This window comes from Leptinotarsa decemlineata, unplaced genomic scaffold (genome assembly GCF_025532065.1).
Source record: "Leptinotarsa decemlineata unplaced genomic scaffold, Ldec_3_MD MMD2_tig00000199_RagTag_RagTag, whole genome shotgun sequence".
Classification (NCBI taxonomy): domain Eukaryota; kingdom Metazoa; phylum Arthropoda; class Insecta; order Coleoptera; family Chrysomelidae; genus Leptinotarsa; species Leptinotarsa decemlineata.
In genome coordinates, this window is record NW_027412544.1 from 12,350,311 (window position 1) to 12,371,599 (window position 21,289).

The window sequence follows — 21,289 nt, forward strand, 5'->3', positions numbered from 1 at the left end:
TGCTACCTATCTAATAACGCCCTCGCCTTCCTCTTCGACGAAATTCGCTATGAAATGGGTGGAGAGCAAGTGGCCGTTGTTCGAAAACCCGGCATAACTACCACAATGAAAACGATGATATCATTTGGACAAACACATGCAAATTCGCTACTACCGATAGGATGGGGTCTTGATGTGAATAAACAAGATATATTGGATTCTGTCAGCAATGTATTCAGCGGTAAATTACCCTTGAAGTATCTCATGGGTTTTGCTGAAGATTACAATAAGGGGATACTGAATGTAAAACAGGAGCTCATTTTGATTATAGCACGATCATTCAAAAATTCATTTATTGGGGAAGTCGATGCAGATTTGGAAATCAATAAAATAGAATGGAGAATCAGACACATTGTGCCGGAAGATCGACAGAAACTGAAGTTATTGAATCGCATCAATAAAAATGGTAATAATGCTAACGTGAAGGTGGCTTATCGTATGTGGGACCTTTATGAATTACCCACACTTCGTGACACATCCTCAGATATATGGGCCGTGAAGACGACCAACAGTCTTGAAAGACCTCGATACATCATCATCGGCTTTCAAAACACCGACCATTCCGAAAATATATCAAAAGATGTAACGAAATTCATACATGTGAATATTAATAATATTCGACTATCTCTGAACTCTGAAGTATACCCATATGAGCGTTGGAATCTGGATTTCGACAAGAAGTTAGACTCATCAGCCTATTATGCATATGAAAACTTCCAACGCAGCTACTATGATAAAGCTATGAGTGAACCGATGATGGATATTGGCAGCTTTCGCAACAACCCACTATTCATCATCGACTGCTCCCATCAACCTGAAGCTATGAAGTCATCCACTGTCGACATCAAAATTGAATTCGAAACACGCAAGGTGAAGTTTCCAGCGAACACCAAAGTATATGCACTAATTCTCCACGATGCTGTTTTATCTTATAATGCTCTTAATGGTTCTGTTCAGACTGGATTGTAATAAGATTGACATGTAATTCACCATGAAATATTCGATATTAAAACACTCAATAATTATTTCCTGCCTTTTATTCATCAAACAATTATATATAGATGGATATAAATTGAAACATAATTTGATTATCACATATACAACACATTTAAAATATTCTAAACACCATCATGTAAGGATTCTTCCAGTTGTGGGTTGGGACTCCGTGGTTCCAATTGATATTTCTCTATGATATTCTGCGGTAGGTAGGTGCATATATCATAAAGGAATTGTTTTAAGTCTGCTTCAATTATCAGCTCACAGAACTCGTCCAAATTTCTGCTTCCATACGAATATTTATGACACAATGCCACACCGAGTTCATACTTCTCACTAAGCTCCAGAAGTTTTCGCACCTCCTCAGCATCATAACATACACTCAAATCATAATTTGATGAATGTAGAGCGTCAAAACTTAGATCAGCCAATTCCCAAGCCATTTTTCTTATGGCAGAATCCAAATCCACTGCTTCTGGCCACTCTTGCGCTGAATATTGCATCCACATATTTATAGGATGGAGAGCTCTGAAAATACAACAATTGCATTCATTAGTTTGGTAATTATATTGTGAAAAAATTAAAATACTCACGTGAAATTCGACTATGTCTATGAAATGAGCAAGTTGATACATATTTTATATTATTCTACCATATTTTCACTATTTACAAAAAAAAAGATTGTAGTTATACTCTCAAAACTTTCAATCCAAAACATTGAATTTCATCAATGATCGGGTTTTAGCACCAGGATAGTCCTGTGAACTTTGACCCATATAAGTAAGTGTGAATTTGGCTTTGGATGAATTCACTTCACGAATGAAGTCTTCTGTGAATTGCTCTGTGACACGTTTTGGAAGCCATGCTTTAAAAGGAGTATTACTTTCCTCATCCAATAGAACTACTTGAATGGATTTACCATATCGTGTGGAATACATTGACATTTTTTCTATTTTATATTCTCTATCAATAACCAGGGCGGTTATAGGTTTTTGCTCTAAAGCTTCACTTTGTTGAATTATAGCAAAATTGATTTTTTCAATGTCAAATTTCAAATTATCCATATTCATAAATATAGTGAAATTACGGTTCAAAAATATAAACTATGTTCACCTTTGTGATGATGATGTTCACTTTTTGGATTGGTAAATACTAGCTGCTGTCGTCAACACAACTCAACAAATACTCACTAACTATTCAATTACGTTAGGTAGTCTGAACTGAGTGAGAATATATGATACACTAAGCTTATATAGAAAATCATCCTCGAAAAGAGGGAGGGGTTCAAGGTTATGCATCGATGACAGTTATATCTCAAGGTCAAAGCACAAGTCCAGGGCCATGCCTCGAGGACCTATGATGTGACATCATACAAGGTCAAACATCGAGGTCACGTATTGAGCAAGAATAAATCTCAAGGTCGAACCGCATGGTCATATTGAACGTGCATAATGCAAGATCATGAGGTATCTTTCAAGACCAAACTTCAAGGTCACATATTGAGGAACAGACTCAAATCTCAAGGTCGACACCTATGATCAAGGTCATATCATCTGACACGTAACTGAAGGTCATATGACGTCATTCAAGGACAAGGTCAAATGGTGGGGGGAGGTCCTCAAGCGGCCTTAGACAACTACTGTTGGATGCAGACCAACATATTTGCTGAGTGGTTTGAACATTTTCTGAAATTTGCAAAGCCAACAGCTGAAGACTGCGTCCTCCTCATTTTAGATGGCCACTCTACTCACATAAAAAACCTTGATATGTTAACTGTTGCCAAAATTTTTTTGTTAATATCCTTGTTTCACCTCCACATTGCACACATCGGTTACAGCCACTTGATGTCTCCTTTATGTATCCGATTTCCACCTTTTATCAACAAGCAGTAAGAGTGTGGCTGCGAGAACACCCCGGAAAAATTGTTACTATTCACGAAATTGGAGCCCTATTTGGAGAATCCTACTTAAAGGCAGCCACAATGGAAACGGCTTTTTCCGGATTCAAAAAAACGGGCATCTATCCCTTTCAAAGAATTTTCAACGCCAGCTCCTTTGCTGCAGATGAAACAACCAATCGTTTGGCACCTCCTGGAACAAGTAAAGATCAAAGGTCATATGCCGTACAAGAAAAACCACAAAAACCTTCAAATGTGAGTCTGGAAGGTGCTGTTCTTATATCTCCTTATGATATACTACCAATTCCTCACGTTTCTAGTCAAGTAGATGTCATGCATAAAAGAAAGAAACGTCATGGATCCACAGTAGTTGCGACCTCAACCTCTTTTATGGAGGAGTTCAAAATAGCCAAGCAACCAAAGCAACCACCGAAACAAAAAGAACAACAGTGAAGAAACAATTATTGTTTTCTGAGAATGACACTGATAGTGAAAGTAGTGAAATAGATCTACCCCTGAACGATGATAGTAGCTTCGAGTTGGATGACCAAACCTCTCCGAATGGCCACACAGGTAAACATACGTTTGCAGATTTGAAAGAAGGGAGCTGGGTTGCAGTAAACTATGGCGGAAACCTTTTTCCTGGGATCGTCATAAACCATGTGAACAAACAAATAACGGTAAAATGCATGGAAAAATGCCAAAAATATTTTCGTTGGCCAAAAAAGGACGACATAATGACTTACGAGCAAGAAGACATCCATATGCAAATTAATAAAACAAAAATACTGAGACGTGGTTTTTTTGATGTTCCGAAACTGGCTACATATGCAACCCCATAATATTTTGATTTAATCAAATATTACCTGAATTAGACTGTTAATTATGTTTTTATCAAACGTTACCTAAATTTGATTTGTTTGAAGGTGATTGACAATGTTTCGTGATGAATTTCACTGGTTCGGACTTCCATTGTCTACTATATAAAATGATTTGAAATCCCTGAAACAGGTTTATTGTTGCTTAATATAATTGTTATTTTCAACTATTCTTTTTTAATTATTCTTTTTTACTTGTTTCAGGGATTTCAAATCATTTTATATAGTAGACAATGGAAGTACGAACCACTGAAATTTAAATTTGATTTACTTTTATTTTTTATTATTGAACTGAGTTATTATGAAACGTTATTATGAAATGCTATCACAAACTTTCATAACAACCATGTTTGGGCTGTCGAAAATCCGCACGCAGTTAGTGAAAGGCATTATCAGTATCAATTTTCTGTAAATGTATGGGCGGCAATAATTGATAATTACTTGATAGGTCCTTTCTTTCTTCCGCTCCGACTGAATGGCGCAACTTACAGACACCTTTTAGAAAATGAATTGCCGGGACTACTTCAGAATGTACCATTAGAAATTCGTATCCGCATGTGGTTTATGCATGATGGGGCTCCGGCCCATTTTAGCGTTGTAGCCAGGGAATTCCTTAAAACATTCTATCCAAATCGATGGATCGGTAGGGGTGTAGAAGAACCTAACCAGGCGTGGGCACCAAGGTCCCCAGATCTAAACCCGATAGATTTTTATTTTTGGGGACATTTGAAGTCACTAGTTTATAAGACTCCAGTAGTGAACGAGGAAGATCTAAGAAACCGAAAAGTAGACGCCTGTGAAACAATAAGAAACACACCAATAATTTTTGAGCGGGTACAAGATTCAATGACTAGACGACTGACTGCCTGTATCTTCGCTAAAGGTGGACACTTCCAACAATTTATTTGAATACAATTTAGTTTCGTTTATTTTAGTTTATTCTACATATTCAAAATTTCCTTAAAAAAAATGTTGACATTTCTTGCAAATTTTATTAAAACAAATACTGATTATGCACCCTCGATACAAAAATAACTATTTCGCTTAAGGATATCATAAAGGAACGTACCCAACAGTAATGACCTCTTCAAACGAGTAAAACGTCAAATTCATTTCCAAAGCATTCTTGTGAAAAAAGCAAAATATTCGTAATAACTTCAACATGTATCGATTATCAAATAATCGACTTGAAGTTTTCAAGTCCAAATATTTAGAAAACGGTTGCTCACAGCGACTAGTAACAAGGGTAGCTTATTTACGTAGATATGATGGAGGAATCGATTTTTTTACTGAAAAATGTGCTAGAAGTACGCCCAAAAAAGTTATGAATCTTTAAAAAAGAAAAAGACGTGTAGGTGGCGCCCCCTATGAATAGGAGCAATAAGAACATCAGGTTCGAATTCGACACCTCAAAAACCTCCTATTACCAAGTTTTGTTTAATTAAGTTCAGTATTTCAAAAGTTATTTAAAAAAACGAAAATAAAAATAAAACTTCAACATCCTGTATCTTGGAAACGAAGCGTTTCCGGACATTTATTTATTTGGACAATTCATATTAGAATATTGTGAGGAATCACCTCCTGAAGTTTGTCAAAGTACTTTTGAATCACCCTGTATATCCTATACGTCAATATTTATTGTATCCCCCTAAGAGGGGGAAAGACGCCACTGGTCGCTCGGTAGTGTTCGGAAAATTTAGCAGCTGGGTCTGGCAGCCAACTTCGCACTGGTTCTTTATGAAGCGTTAAGCGTTACTGGTAAGTAAACAGAACACGATCCACTTTCCACTTTGTCATTTGTCAAGAAGCCTCTTCCCTATTCCTGCAATGACACTCCACCTCCACAGGCCACAGGCAATCAAAAATGGGAGAGAATAATAATAATTTTCTTAAATTCATACTTAAGGTATTCTAAAATATTGTAAAATTGAATAGAAGTTACATTTGTTTGTCATTACCCAATAGAATGCCTGTACTTCACAAGATGTAATTTTCAAGTAAATGAGAGAGATGGATTGTTTATTGGTTATAACAGAAACTGGGGGAGACATGTTGTTTTCTTTGTTTATTGTTATTTTAGAACAAACTGTTTCTGTGTCATAATAGAGGCACATATTAAATACACCTAGTAATTGTAAGTTTTAAGTTGGTGACAGAAATATTATATATTTATTTGATACAAGTCATTTGATCAAAGCCACGAGAAATAATATGGTGCGAGCGTTGTTTGTTTTGATGAAAAGAAAACATCATGGTCCTTCATAGACATGTTTTTTCAGCAAGTTAAAAAACAAACCTATATATGTGCAGCTGAACTCACATCTTCACATATTTGTCCTACAAATTTTGAAAAAATTAAAGTCAAACTTGCTACCCAAGTTCTTAGTAACACAGTAGCTAGTGCAATGAATACTTATGTGAGTTTGGGGGCTCTTCCTGCAGATGCTATGGCAACAATAGACGTAATTGAAAAATTTGATAAATTATTTGATTTATTGAATTCTTCTGACAATAATCACCCAAATAAATTCAAAAATGTTTTTGCTGGGTCTGATGGGATACATATTGTGTTCTCAGAAGGACATTTTCTCAGTTTGTAATTATTTTCCTTCCAAACCTGACGAAGAAGTGTTTAGCCTCCTCGTTGGTCTTCGTCGAATGGTATTTATTAGTGATCTCTGGAATATTCTGTATTATCAAATGCATTATGCACAAAAATCAATGCTTATTCATAATATAGCTATTGTTGAAGTCACTAATACCAATGTCAACTAATAAACACGTCCTATTTTCAAATATTAGTGTATATATTATATTGCACAAAAGTACCAACTCATGATGTGAATGTCGTCAGTTCTTTGATGAAAGATGTTTTGTGGTACTGATATACTTTACAAACCTTCATCAAAATTTATCCTCTCTGTGTATTTTCATGATATGTCTGGTAATTGTAATTAATTTTTTTTTTATTTCGGTTAAATTTATTTTTAAACTTTATTTTTCATCCGTGTTATTTTTTACTTGCTAAAATTATATGTAATGTACTGAAATAAATATTTATCTATCACATATTTCATCAAAATGTGTCTATTGAAATCGATTTTATGTTGTTATTGATAATTAAGTACCTATGCTTTGTTATTTTAATTAATTGAATGTAATTAATGAACAAGTCGGATTGTTTCATTTTTCAAATAAGTCTTCATATAAGAAGTATATTGTTTAAGAAGAATAGATAATGATAATTTAGAAACCTAAGTTTATGTTTACCAGTTATTGGGTGACAAGGAAGCCTGCTTGCTATTTTTGCTTGCTATCTATGAAATTTATCTCAATCAATAAGAAGTGTAATTTTTGTAATATACAAAATCGAAAGAAATTTGAATCTAGAGAACTTTAAACATTTTCACAGAAAATTTCCTGCATATGCAATTGGCAATACAACTGAAAGAATCGACCTTCAATTTTGGAACGGGCACACTTGCAGACCGGTTTCGGGCTCATTAGCCACTCATCAGTGCTATCATCGACCTAAAGTCAATGATATTCCATAATTGAAAATCATAATTCTTTCAGAGTATTTCATTCCTCTTCCTAAGTTGGAGCGAACAACAAAATGTCACTTAATCTAGTGGACGAGATACTAATCAACTGTGAAGATTCCTGCACTGACGCCTGTCAGTGGCTTATACCACGCCCTTCGTGGTATTAGCCAGGAGAGAAGTTGTTTTCGGATAGGCGTCAGCCCATTCAACTTACTGTGTAGGTATATTCGAGACTGGCTTGAACGTTTAAAGTTCATTTCTTTAAATTTGTTCACTGCCAGTCTTCAAGCATAGCCCACTGACTAATAAGAAAATATACAAAATGATTAAAAAATATTCCTAATTTTTATTAAATCTCACTATTAAACTTGATTGATGATATCTACTTATCTCTGTAATCAAATTTGTCAATATGCGAGTTTCTTTATTTCATTATAATGTACCACAAAAATACCATCACTTTTTCTGTGAACAGCGAAAGCATGTTTTTTCAATGTACAGAGGAAAAAGTTGAAATCAACCAAACTTTTTTCTCCGTGTATATCGAGGTGGTATACACATCATATTCAAGGTTACGAATTTTGAGCCATCGAACATCAAAGGCGGCATCAAAGCTTTCGCATCTGTATTGAATCTGTGATAGAGGTGCTTTCTTCAAATTATTAAAAGCAGTTATGTAGGTTGGGTTTAGAGGTTATATTTTCATTAGTTTTTCATGTTTTTATTTGAAAATTTGAAAAATAAAATTAGGAGTTTACCAAGGTACTTCAAACGTAGGTATTCCTTGTCTTACATTTATTGACTTGCTTAATTTGTGTATTTTTTTTGCCTTTATGGGAAATGGTAGACAGTCAAATGAAATTTTTGTCACAGGCCAAAACTGTGAAACACCATTTTTCAGCACATTACACCAATCAAGTGTTCACCATCAGAAGATCTTAAATTAATTGATCTCACTTTGAAGAGGAAAAGTAAAATTCCCTTTAATTGATTTAATTTTCTTTCATTGTATTCATGACAAGTACCTTCCTAACTATCCCTCATCATATTTCAGGATGAGTTATGCCGTCCTACCTATGAAATGATTTTTTTCTCGAAACACTTGTATTTTAGTTATTCACTAATTTTGTAATTGTAATCATTTTTTTACAACTGAAACTCGAGTTGTATGATTCTGAATAATGCTCATTTCAAATTGTGCATTTAATTACTACACTAGAAATGAGCATTTCCAACTAATACATTCTAGTAGGTAGGTAATTGATCTTGGAAACCTAGGCCTAACCTGTAAAAAACCATTGCTTATAAAAATAAATAAAAATATGAGGCTTCAACAGTGACATAACATTTTTCAAAAGTTTAAAGTTTGAATTCAGGTTATATTTTATGAAAAATAAGAATAAATTACAATATATTTTGTGTACTCTGTACTCTTTGTAAGGTACCCTTTTCACCCTATTATGTTTCTCAGTTATGAGTCCTGTTAAGTTTCATTGTTTTTTTTTTACGTTTTCCTATTAAGGAACCAACAATGAAATCTATGAAGAGTTTAGGGTTTTTGTGTTGCCCTTGTATGAGTGAGTCCTCATTTTTTACTTTTCATCTGATTTTTTATTGAAGATATTTGAAAAATGTATGGGATATAGAAAATAATTTTGAAATGAACCTGTATCATTAGAACTAATTTTGGGAACTACATGTAATTAGCGAATTAATTTTTAATATGATATTTTTTATTGCCTTTGGTTTTGTCAAACAAAGCATAACTAGTCATTATTTGACAAATGTAAAAGATTGGGTGTCGATTAGGTATTGATTTTATCAAAAAATATTCCAGTAATTTTTTCAGTTAATTTATTTCCTTTTTACATCGGCCTTACCGCAGATACTTGAGTAATGAGAGCTGTTACAAGATTTTATTCTGTAAAATCAAACCTGAAGATTAATCCAGTACAAGACCTGGTTGCAACGAAGACATTACAGGTATCATTGAACGGAGATGATATTGCCACAGTTAATTATGAGATTCTCAATGGTGACAAGTATGATTTGACTCATACTTCAATTCCAAAAAAATATCACGGACAGGGGCTGGGCTCCATTTTTGCAGAGGTAATTTTATTTTTTACCATCTTTTTCAATGAAATACTTGATTCACTATATATTATTCAGACGGTTGCATAAAGAATTGCAAAGAAATTTATAACTGCTATTGTCCTCAACTTCAATTTATGTTTTCATTTCTCCAAATATATATTCATTTGTTTTCATTAAGTTTTGAAAGTGATGTTGGATTAGAAGGAAAAATTATTATGGTGTATAATGAATTGTGCAGATTATACTGGGTGAGTGAAAATCGAGAGGATGAATGGGAATTTCAAAAGTAGTAATACTTTTTGAGATCCACATATATCTTCTTGAATTTTATTGAGCCAGAAAATGAATTAATAATTGGCCATACAAAAATTTAAAAAATAATCAGTTATCTCAGTAGGCAGTAGGCATCATCTTTGGCAGCAACTCAGTCCACAACGTTTTGGTTAATCCAGTTCGCTATTTTAACTGTACGATGTTACACATTGAAAATGTTTCATTTCATATCACATGTTAAATGTCTAGCCATATTTTATCTAGGCAAGGTAAGCTTCTCAATTCCAAATTGTACCTAGCTGATCTTCTATTCTTCATAGATTCTATTGAAAAAACTATAATAAGTACACGTAACAGTTTTCAGAGTATAACATATGCTCAATGCTTTGTTTTTTAAAACCTAACCTAACCTAACCTAACCTAACCTAACCTAACCTAACCTAATGTTTTTTACCACTTTTATTTGTAATTAATGTTACTGCAGTTTCGTCTTATACAGACATTTTCAAAAGATTAGAGTTTGTGATTACTGCAAAAAAATAGAAATTTCAATTCTCATTTTTCAATTGTAAACTTCTAGGCAAGTTAGTATTATGCTGCCAATAAAGTTTTTTTTTTTAATAAATTTTTATATTTTGTGCTGAATTCCCAAAATTTCAAGAAAATAACTACGATGGACGACTCATTTACAATCTTTTGAATATATCATCATGGAGAAGGAATTGGATATATTTTTTCATCTATGAACTTTTTTTGTTTGATCTTGATAATTCAAATGAATTTGTGTTACTGATGGAATTCCAAATTTCAATTGAAATTTATCATTTTCCTCAAAAACTATAGTAAATCTAAAAATAAAATAAAAACAGTATTGCATTGAACTTGAAGGAGAACTGTAATATTTTTTCAGGTCAGTGATTCTTGAATATTTCACTAGAGTTGAATATATGGCAAAATATAACTACCTCCTCTTACATTTTTTATTTTTGACGTAACATTGAAATGCAAAACAAATTCCTAGTTACTTTCTATTGAAATTGTAAAGGAATATCTGAGCAGATTTTCTCAATATAATCTTTTATTTCAGAGGATATTTGATTACCTTGCAAGCAACAACAAGAAATTTAAACTAACCTGCGAGTTTCTGCAGAAAATGCATGTTCAGAATGGGAAAAAATATGAAAATTATGTAATAGATTCCTGAGCCTGAGACAATAATTGAATTGAACATTATTCCTCCAAAACTGATATTGACTTGAACACTTTTATTAAACATGGGATGATCATAATTGAATCATTTCACAAAATTATTGCACTATTATTATTTAATCTGTTATTTGTTACTTATCTGTTATTTGAATTATAGTTGTTGTGAATCAAATCATTCAGACAATAAAATTTCAGTTGCCTAACTACCATTTGTTTGTATTTCAGAATTCCAAATATGAGGTTATTCATCTATTGGTAAATGTTTCTAGAGTAAATGACTTGAAAAATAAAACCAGATAATTCAAACACTGAATCTTACATCAATAGTTGAAATTGTAACTTCAAAAATGGACAAATTAGAAAATATTGATTTGAAATCAAAAATATTTCATTACTTTCATGAAAAATTGTTCAATCACATGCTTACTTCTGCAAAGGAAGGTATGTCCAGATTCAAAGGTGATATTTCATATCATTTGTATCATGCATTGGCATTAATGCTAGTTAATCGACTTGAAGAAGGAATTCATGATCTAGAAACAATACAGATGGAGAATGAGGTGAAACTGGCTGTAACGATAGCCCTAATGTATGGCCATAAATTGATTGGAGTGACCAATAAAGATTTATACACCAAATTAGATAGTAAAATGAAAGAATATCGGAAGTCATCTGAGGCAATAGATTTTTACTATACAGCCTTTGTTCTTCTATGTTTCAAAAAAACTGAAAAGGCCTTTGATTACATTGAGAAAGCTTTGAATATGGATAGTGCTTTACATGAATGTCAAACTTTGAAAGGGTGGATTTTATTAATTCTCGATAATGGGAAAAAATCCGTTGATGGTATCAAAGATATATTTCAGAACTCTTTGATGCAAAATCCAAGAAATTTAACTACAGTTATAGGACTTACCGAATGTTATTTACTTCAAAAGGATAACAACGAAGCATTGAATACAATTAATAAAGCTCTAGTTCGTTACAATCAAACCAATTTGCCACTGTTACAAAAAATACGCATACAGATTGCTGCTTTGGACTGGGATCAAGCAATCGAGACAATTAATAGAGTTTCATCTATTGATAATAAGAATTTGCATATCAAGAAATTGTATGTAATGATTCTGATGTGTCGTTTAGAAGATTATGCAGAAGCTTTGAATGAAATGAAAACATTTTTAACCATTATGGAATCAACTGAATCTGGAAATATTCAACTAATGTTAGAGGTTGTTCATCTTTTTGGTAAAATATGTAGAAAAAACGATCAAATACTATCAGAAACTAGTAAAGTATTGGAGGTGGCTGTACAGCACAACCCAGAAAATGCTGTTATTATTGTTGAGATGGGACATCATGCTTTAAAAAGAGGAAGGATCAAAGAAGCTTTGAGGTAAGTTTCACAGAATGCCTACTAGAACATTTTGACTGATGATACTTTTCATATTGGGTAGACAATTTTTTTTTGGAGAAAGTTGAAGGTTTAGATTTCCATTGCCTGAAAAAAGTTTCAAGTTTACATAGCATATTTTATCCGAAGACAATTGTTGACATTAACAATCGAAACATCAAGAAGTAGCTTGGTTTTAAATTGTTATTTTTGTCATAATTTTTTTCTTTTTTATAATTTGTATATTTTCTCAGTGATAAATAATTTCGGACCAACATTATCAATTTACTTTGATAATATTCTCCTAAATTTCAACCATCTTTTAGAGAAGAATGTAAACTTTCACGGCCGGAGATAACTGTTTGAAAGCTATTTTCTGTTTTTTTTTGCCGGTGGTCTACAGGTTTTCATGTCAGACGTTTCGTCTAGTACTAAGGTAAATATTGTCGAAGGCGATGTGGTAATGGTCGCGGTGCCCTTTGGTGTTCGAGTTCCCATTCCGAACTACGATGCTAGTATTTGACTCTGGGTTTTATATTATTATTATTATTAGTGGGCGTGGCGTGGTTTCTCCTGATTGGATTACCTGACTTTGTTTGTATACCTGTCATGATAGGTAGCCAGATTTTATTGATGGTCATTGCCTCTTCTTTTCTATTAAAATCATCTCTGTGTTTTTGAATTTACATTGCTTCTCTATACACTCGGATAATTATTTTTAGTTTTATCGAGTATTACTGTATCTTCAAATGAGACAGTGTGAGTGCCTTCTTTGTTGAGAGCTTGTTCAGCTACAGTTGACTCGTCGGTTTTTCCGAGTTGAAAATTTCTCTTGTGTTTATAGAGACGGGTTCCCACACTCCTTTTCGTGGTTCCAATGCAAACCGTCCCGCAGCTACAAGAAATCCGCTATCCCCCGGGTGTTGCTAAAGGTTCTCTGGGGTTCTTAGCTGACCTTAGACTTTGTCTGATAGCTTTTGTTGGCCTAAATATTGTTTTTCTATGATTCTTTCAATATGGTCTGTAACATTTATTGACCAACTTAGCTGGGGTTACTTTGGCATTATCTCTCCTGAGTTGTATGGCCCGCTCGAATTCTCCTTCGCTGTACTTATTCGTATTGAAGCCATTTTTCAGGTGATTGAGTTCCCCAGGAAGACCCGTCGTGCCCTCAACCAACGTTTTGATTACCCCTCTCTTTCGTTGTGGCTGGTGATTAGAGTTTTTGTTCACGTACCTATCTGTGCGTGTTGGTTTCCTGTACACTCAGACCTGCAGACCACGGCCAAAAAAATCGTGAAAAATAGCTTTCACAAAGTTATCTTTCAGAAAATGAAATTCCGAACTTCTAAAATTCAGATTTGTTGATGTCAATTTTGTTGTTCACACACAATTTGATTTTGCTAATATAACTGGCAGCTGATTGCCTACTATTGAAGACCATTGAGTCTACTCCCTTCACATATTCTAATAATATTCACTGTCTTCCTCTCTCTACAAGTTCCTAGATTTCTAAGTATTTCATGTGTTTTGTTGTGTCAGATGACACTTACTTGAACAATTTATCTGAATAACATGGTGTATTATTATTAACATGCGGACCCAATTATATATGATAATTATAGAGAAATTATTTGAGCTCATTATGAAAAATCAATTACTATCCTTTTTTACAGCAAATCATCCTCTTTCTTCAAATCAGCATGGTTTTACTAATAGTCAGAGCAGTTAAACAATTATATATGATTTCAGTGGGCATCTTGTTCTTGACTGCAAAATTCCAATATCCGGATAATTCATATATTTTTCAAGAGTGTGGATCATGATGTAATAATTTTAAAAATGGAAAAACTTGGAGTTCAAGGTGTTGCTCAAGGCTTGATAAAATTATATATTCAGAACAAATCTGAGATGCACTAAGTCAGTTCATAGTAGTCAAACGATGCGTTCCTTAGGAATCTGTACTGGGAACACTGCTCTTTCTAATATATGAAAATTTCGAAACAACTGAAACTCAAAAGAGTAATTACCTGGCCTACAAAAAATCACTTGTCACTCAATGTAAATCGAATCATATTAATGAAGTTACGAACTCCAAATGATTATCTTTGAAAATAAAGATCTTAAAGTTGTATCCTGTCCAAGAGCAAAAATGCTTGGTCCCACTATAGATTATACACTCACATGGAGTTTCCATATCTACTCACATTGTGAAAAACTAAAAATAAATTGTTATGCATTAAGGTTTATGAGTAATCACTGCACCGCAGAAGCCCCCTTAAGTTGTCAACCACCTTCAAACAAACCCCCTGCAAGTATCCACTTTCATTTACGATATGGAACTTTTCAACTGAGGTTCTTGTTGTTCTACCAAGAGAGTTTTTATACTTCAGAAGTATGCCATCAGAATTATTGCTGGTTTTGAGTGGCATCATGGTATCAATCATGCATAAATCCCTTTGAAGAAGTGAAAATCCCCAACTTTACTGGACTATAAATAAGAGTATATGAAGTGTTTGTTTATGTCTTCAATAATATCTATAAGTTTATACAGTGAAGATCATGACTACTCCACTATATCAAAAGATCTATAATAGCCACTCCCCATCGAACTACTCAATATGAAAAAAATGTCCTGTACTTTGGACATGAATTATTCAACAAATTGGACACCTTGATGAAAGATTCTAGCAATATCAGTTTTCTAGTGTAGGTTGAAAGCTTACTTCCTCCAAAAAAAATTGTTACACTTTCAAAGAATTTTTCAACCAATAATTTAGGTACTTTCATTCCTAATTTTAATTTGCTCTAACGTATTCTTCATTTTATTTAGCTTTAAAAGATATTATTTAATTTTGAGAATAGTGTGAGTTTTGTGATGTATTTTAATTTATTCTGATTTCCAGATTCTCTGTTGTCATAATATCTATATTTTACGGCAAATGACGTTTTCCTTGTATATGTATTTTTATATTTTCGTGAAGAAATTATATTTTTTGGAATTGAGAAATGAACAAATATTAATATTATTACATTGATAACCTGCAGACTCCTGCCCTAAAGATAATCAGGATAAAGGCACACATATTTTCATTTCCTCTGTAGTTACATTCATTTACAATATTGTTTCTCATATAGTGAATTTCATGTTACTTCATATTTAAAGTTATGAATCACACGTTAAAAGGTAAGACCTCGTTAATCCTTAGCTCGCACAAGTTTCGACTTCTGAGGGTTGTCGTTCGTAGGGGTGCGACAGCTGGTTGACGGAAAAACAGATTTTTTTAAACAGACAGAAGTAGCAGGGTAGAGTCCATATTGCAGCATCAACATGAAAATCTGTAATGTCAACCAGCAACTCATATATATTTTTTGAGAGACACTCTTATTAGACACCGTAAAATTCCAGGTCCAAGTCCAAAGTAGATCAGTTTTGAATACATACATAGATACTGTTCCTTACACAGTTACTTACACATAGATACTAGTTGTCTTACACATGATACACAGTTGGTTCATTAATGTGTCTGAGTAATGTGCTTCCCAGCCTGATTTTTGGACAGTTGTTAAACCTGAATACCTAAATTGCTATACTTTATCTGCAAATTTATGATCCTCAGTAGAGGGAGAAAAATCATAAGTCATATTTTTCTGTTGGATAATCACCAAGTATGTTTTTCCTATATTGACTGTCAACCAATAATTTGTGTATCAGTTTGTAATTTTTTCTTCAATTTCATTTGCAGCTATCGTAATCTGTTGAAGATAATTTTTTGCCATTATTTCACATGTATCGTCTGCATAAATTATAGTTTTTTGTAGAGAATTGCATGAAAGTTCAATATCACTGATATAAAATTAGGAATAATGGGGCCAATATGGAATCTAGTCGTATTCCAGTTGAAATGAAAGCAGGTTGGTGTTTTACTGAATTAATAACTACTATCAGAGCTGGGTTATTCAAACATATGGCAACTCGGTCATTTTCTACTCCTCTAACTCATATTCAATACAAGTTTTCCAGGAGTAGTTCATGTTTGACTGTATTACGCAACCTGGAGAAATCAAGAAATAAGTCAAATGGGGTTTGCTATTATTAAGATTTATATAGATATTATTTCCTAATTGGTTGATTGCACTTGGAATGTTGTTCGGGGCGAACAACCTCGGGGAATAGAGAAATGTAAATTATCCCCTAAAAATAATAACGCCGGCCGCCGCCAGCCAACAGCTTGTTGGTAGTGATCCAACAGTCAAAAGAGGCTAGTCTAGTTAGGAGTGTGGTATGAAGCGAGCTAATAAGGCGATATACATTTGAATATTAGTCTGAAGGTTTCGTGTTGTATCGTAATGGTGTCTATACACCATTACGATACAACACAACAATGGAATAAATTTGATTTTAATTTTACAGTATGGTAAATAGACAAGAAACCTATTTTGAAATACTGTTCTACAATGATGTGAAATATAATTACATGTATCATATTTTCGCAAAAAATTAAGTTTGGTATAAAACAAATACACTTTAATTTATCAGTTTAAAATTTGCACCAAAACACGTCAAAGTGTTTTGGTGAAGGTTGAAGGTTTGCTGTAATAATTCAATTGAGAGGACAGTATATTACATGATAAAAGACTTAACCTTTCAAATTTTTTCTGCATCTGTCGTAGGCTGAAAACTTATCAAACTTATAATTTATTGAAAACCTTCATTCATTTTTCCTTATGCGTTTTAAGAAATTTTTCGGATGAATCTTTCTGTATAATCATCAGAAATTTGGTGGGATGTACCTAATTAAAAAATTATATATTTTCACTTTTTTGGTCCATTATGGGAATTTTGAATTTTGATCCTCAATGAAAATGAATGATAATCCATCATGATTTTCTTGAACATTTGAAATCACTACCAATGATTTTTATCTTCAGGTATTTCAAAAATGCTACAAAAATTGACGAAACTTCATTGGATGCTCTTCTTGGATTATCACTATGTGAACTGGCTGAGAATGGAAACACACATCAACTCAAGGAACAAATAGATTTTCTTTTAGAAATGAAAGATGCTCAAGGATCGCCTATACTGCATTTTTTGCAAGCTAAAATTAGTAACGACTCTGAGGAGGCTCTGAAATATCTCATTAGGATTTTCGAAAATAAAATATTACTGTTGAAGAATTGCCCTTTCTCTGATAAATATCTGTTAATTCTGGATCCTAGTTTCTCAATGGAAATAATCAAAGAATGCTTTCAACATATTTCATTGTCAAAAACTTCATGGAAGAATGTTATTGATGTGGTATCAGAAGTTTTGAATATAATATCGAGAGTATGTCCAGGTTTGATGGAAGCTCTGTATCTGCTAGCGAAGATTCAGTATATGAAAGGAGACGATAAAAATGCTCTGACTACTCTAGAAAAGCTTCAAGGAAATACTGCCAATCCAAATAGTGATGCACAGTTACTTATGGCTCAAATCCAAGTGAAGCATGGAATGTTTGAGAGAGCAATCCAAAGCTTAGAAGTGAGTGACTTTCATTTTAGTATTATATAAAAATGATTGAAGATATATTTTGGACTCCACCATATTGATTACGTAGGTACTTATTCAAATTCAAACAGGTCATAACTGAAATAACATAATTTCCGAATCAAGAGGATGGAATCCCTAGCTTGCGGTTCGGAAGTCCCTTCTTTGCGTCCCAGGAGATTGAACTACGAGTATGGAAGCTAAGACCAAGTGGACGAAACAACACGCGTCTCGTATCCAATGTGTGATGGGCTACAGGGCGGCCAACAAACCTTTCATATCTGCCGTGCCGTATAACCGCGCCGTATAACCGTGCTGCTGATCACCAAGCAGCATTGTCTTGATAGGATACGAGTGCTAGTGGCTGCTAAAAAGTCACTAGTTAAGCGAGCGAGAAATATTGCGGAAAACATCAAGTTCCGCGAGAAACCCATTCGCTTGTTCCAAACGCCTCCACGGGTTCTAGATAATCCGTCGACCGGTAATAATCTGGAGGTATATTTATAATTGGAGACTCTAGCCCTTGTGGGTTCAAAAAACTTTGGTGCTTCTGGCCTAGACAAACTGAATATATATATATATATATATATATATATATATATATATATATATATATATATATATATATTGGTGAAAAAACTACCAAGTGTCCATCGCCATCTGGGCAGAGTTTTCAATTAATGGTTGGAGGGAGAGCAGCAGATTCCGGATTGGTTTGTTGAAGGTGGACCGTTCTTATTCCTAAGAGTGGAGATTTGTGGATTCCTAAGATTATGAATGGACTGACCCATCACTTGATGAAAATTAATAACACTATACATGATAATCATGAAACAATTTTTAAGTCATTTTTTATTTCTGGACGCGTTTTGCTATCACCGTACCTTCCTTGGTAGAAATTGGCTAGAGAGCTATAAAATGTTTGAACTCGTGGTATAAGTTGCTTACGAGCATTTTATACACCCGAATACTCTCCGCAATTGACCAAGTATTGGAACGGATATATGAGCAAAGAGGGTAAAAGAGGAGAACATGTTCATCGACAGATGTGTAACGCAGCACTCGGTACAGTATAAGCGTAACTTTTCCGTGGCCTGGATCGATATAACATCGCATGAGCTCATCCTGCGTTTGTTGAGATGCCTTGGGGTACCCGAAAAAATAGTGAGACTCCTTGAACAACTGATACCGCTCTGAATGACTTCCTTTACCATAACATTTACTCATACAAGAGTCTAAACGTAGCGGGTCACTTTCAGAAGTGTTGTATTTCTGGGCGATTCCCTCAGTCCTTTTCCTTTTTGCATCTCACTGTTGCCATTATATGTTGCGCTCAGACGTATTCGAAGATACAACTGTGGTACCCCCGGAAACTGAGTTATAAGGTCATGCATTTGCTTTTTATAGATGATCTTGAACTTAATCCTCTGGAGAAAATTATCTCCATTAGTCCTTAAGGGTATTGGAATGAAATTTGGGATAGACAAATGTGCAACAGTCCATCTCAAAAAAGGAAGATGCGGGATTACGGAGAGGAGGTACACCTGGTAGATAGTAATATCTTGTACCATCTGGATGCCAGAGAGACGTATTCTTACTTCAGGGTAGAACACCGCCAGTCACAAGAGGTGACCTCAGTGAAGACCTCTCTCCGCGGAAAGTAATCAACACAAACTCTGACTTATCTTGTCATCGGAACTGGAAAGAACAAGGTTGCTGCTACGACTATGCTTGCCGTTCCAATTTTACTCTACTCATTTGGAGTAGTGAAATGGACTCAGTAGGAGCTATATCAACTCGATAAGGTACATCATTTTTCAACCCGAAAAATGATGTACCTTCATAAGAGTTTGTAACAGAAATCGTCCGTTTCACGGTTATACTTTCCCCGACAATAGGAAGGTCGTGAACTTTTGGGTTTGAGGTGTTCAAAGTTATCAGGAGTTTGTATCTTCTCTGTATGATCTGCAACCACGAGAAAAAAAAGAACTGGAACATTTCTTTTTAGTGTCGGGACGATGAACTTGGTTTTGTTTTCGATCACAAATCTGTGACCGAGTTGGATCGGAAAATCCACATAAAAGCCACATAGGGCTAAGCTGATGCATGGGATCTTCTTCAACAACATTGAAGACCTCGGTTTTATCAAAACATCTGACATTTGCCTTCATGGTCTGCCAGGATGGTGTCTCGCAACATTATAGGCTACTGTAGTCACATGATGGGTATCGAGGTCCCGGACACCAGGTGCAAGGCCTGTCGTGAGACGCCTGGAACCATAATGCACTTGCATGTACAGCATATGCGATATCATATTTCGATTGAAATAATGCGGCCCTAAGAGTGCTATGTTACCATATATGGCGCATTTCTAGTGACATTGGTGTTGACCTACGCTCTGGGGGATATTGAAACTGTTCTAGGGTATAAGATGTGTCAAATTTATTGTAACTATTCATTCCCCACTCGCAGACTCAAATATACTTACAACTTTGGTGTAGTTTTTCTCAACCAAAAAAATATAGGTTCTGGAGTATTCAGCTCCGTTTAAGACAGATATCGCCCAAAAAAGAAGGAAAATGGATAAAATGTCGGAATTTTCTCTTCGAACTTAGCAGTCTGTATCACTCTCTGGAGATGGTTGTTTTGAAGCCGGCATCCTCACCGAATGTATTGGGGCTTCGGACAGTTCCCGACCAGAGCCACCATCAAGGTAAAAAAAAAGTAATAAGTTGTTGAGTACTTGGTTCCTTCGTGAAATGATGCTATCTTCACTATCAGATCTCAAGGTCATGCCGGCCTGTCAAAATAAGGCAGAAATCTTGGCCGGACAAATGCAGAAGGTTGTCATTCTTGCCTCATTGCGTCTACTGAGGGCACACAATTTCTGGACCCAACGATCACACCCTTACCGTTGTGGGGAATGGTAATTGGTTGATGAATCTACTAACATGAGCTGGTCGATTATAAGCATTGGAGAGTAGAAAGACATCACCAAGCTCTGACCTAGCTTCTGCCCATTCCGTTATGACCCATCGCAGCTTACTCACTCGTCCTTTACCACTTTTTCTGCACACTCATTGACAAAGTTAATCCATTCGTGCTCTATGCGATTAAATCCCCGTAGTTGACAAGTCCCACTCTCCCTTTCCTTACATTTCTTCAACTCTTTGCAACCCAATCGCTCTGTTTCCAGACATCTGCCCAAAACATGTTCCGCTGTCTCTGGCTCTTTCCATTCAAAGTTGCACAGGACTTCGGGCCCCAGTCCAAATATCGCTAGGTAACCTGAGCAGTCTCCAAGTCCTAGTATCAGCAGGACAGCCTTCTTCGACAGGGAAGATCATATATCCCAAAGTGTGGCGCAGTGTCTGTGCAACAGAACCAGTCATTTCTCCATTCAATTCTTTCTACCATTCATGCAAAGTT

General features: G+C 34.7%; 1 protein-coding gene across 4 annotated transcripts in view; it reads left to right on the forward strand.

Annotated features, from left to right (window-relative positions):
* Positions 1-7,936: 7,936 nt before the first annotated feature.
* The window catches only part of LOC111512093 (tetratricopeptide repeat protein 21B), a 39,331-nt gene continuing 25,978 nt past the window's right edge, over positions 7,937-21,289 (forward strand). The window contains exons 1-4 of one of the 4 annotated variants that reach the window (XM_074172953.1): positions 7,937-8,128; positions 9,205-9,467; positions 11,160-12,330; positions 17,260-17,854. In XM_074172953.1, the coding sequence (XP_074029054.1) occupies positions 11,282-12,330; positions 17,260-17,854 (1,644 nt within the window). In that variant the 5' untranslated portion in view covers positions 7,937-8,128; positions 9,205-9,467; positions 11,160-11,281. The other 3 variants (XM_074172954.1, XM_074172952.1, XR_012464981.1) reach the window with 3 other exon arrangements.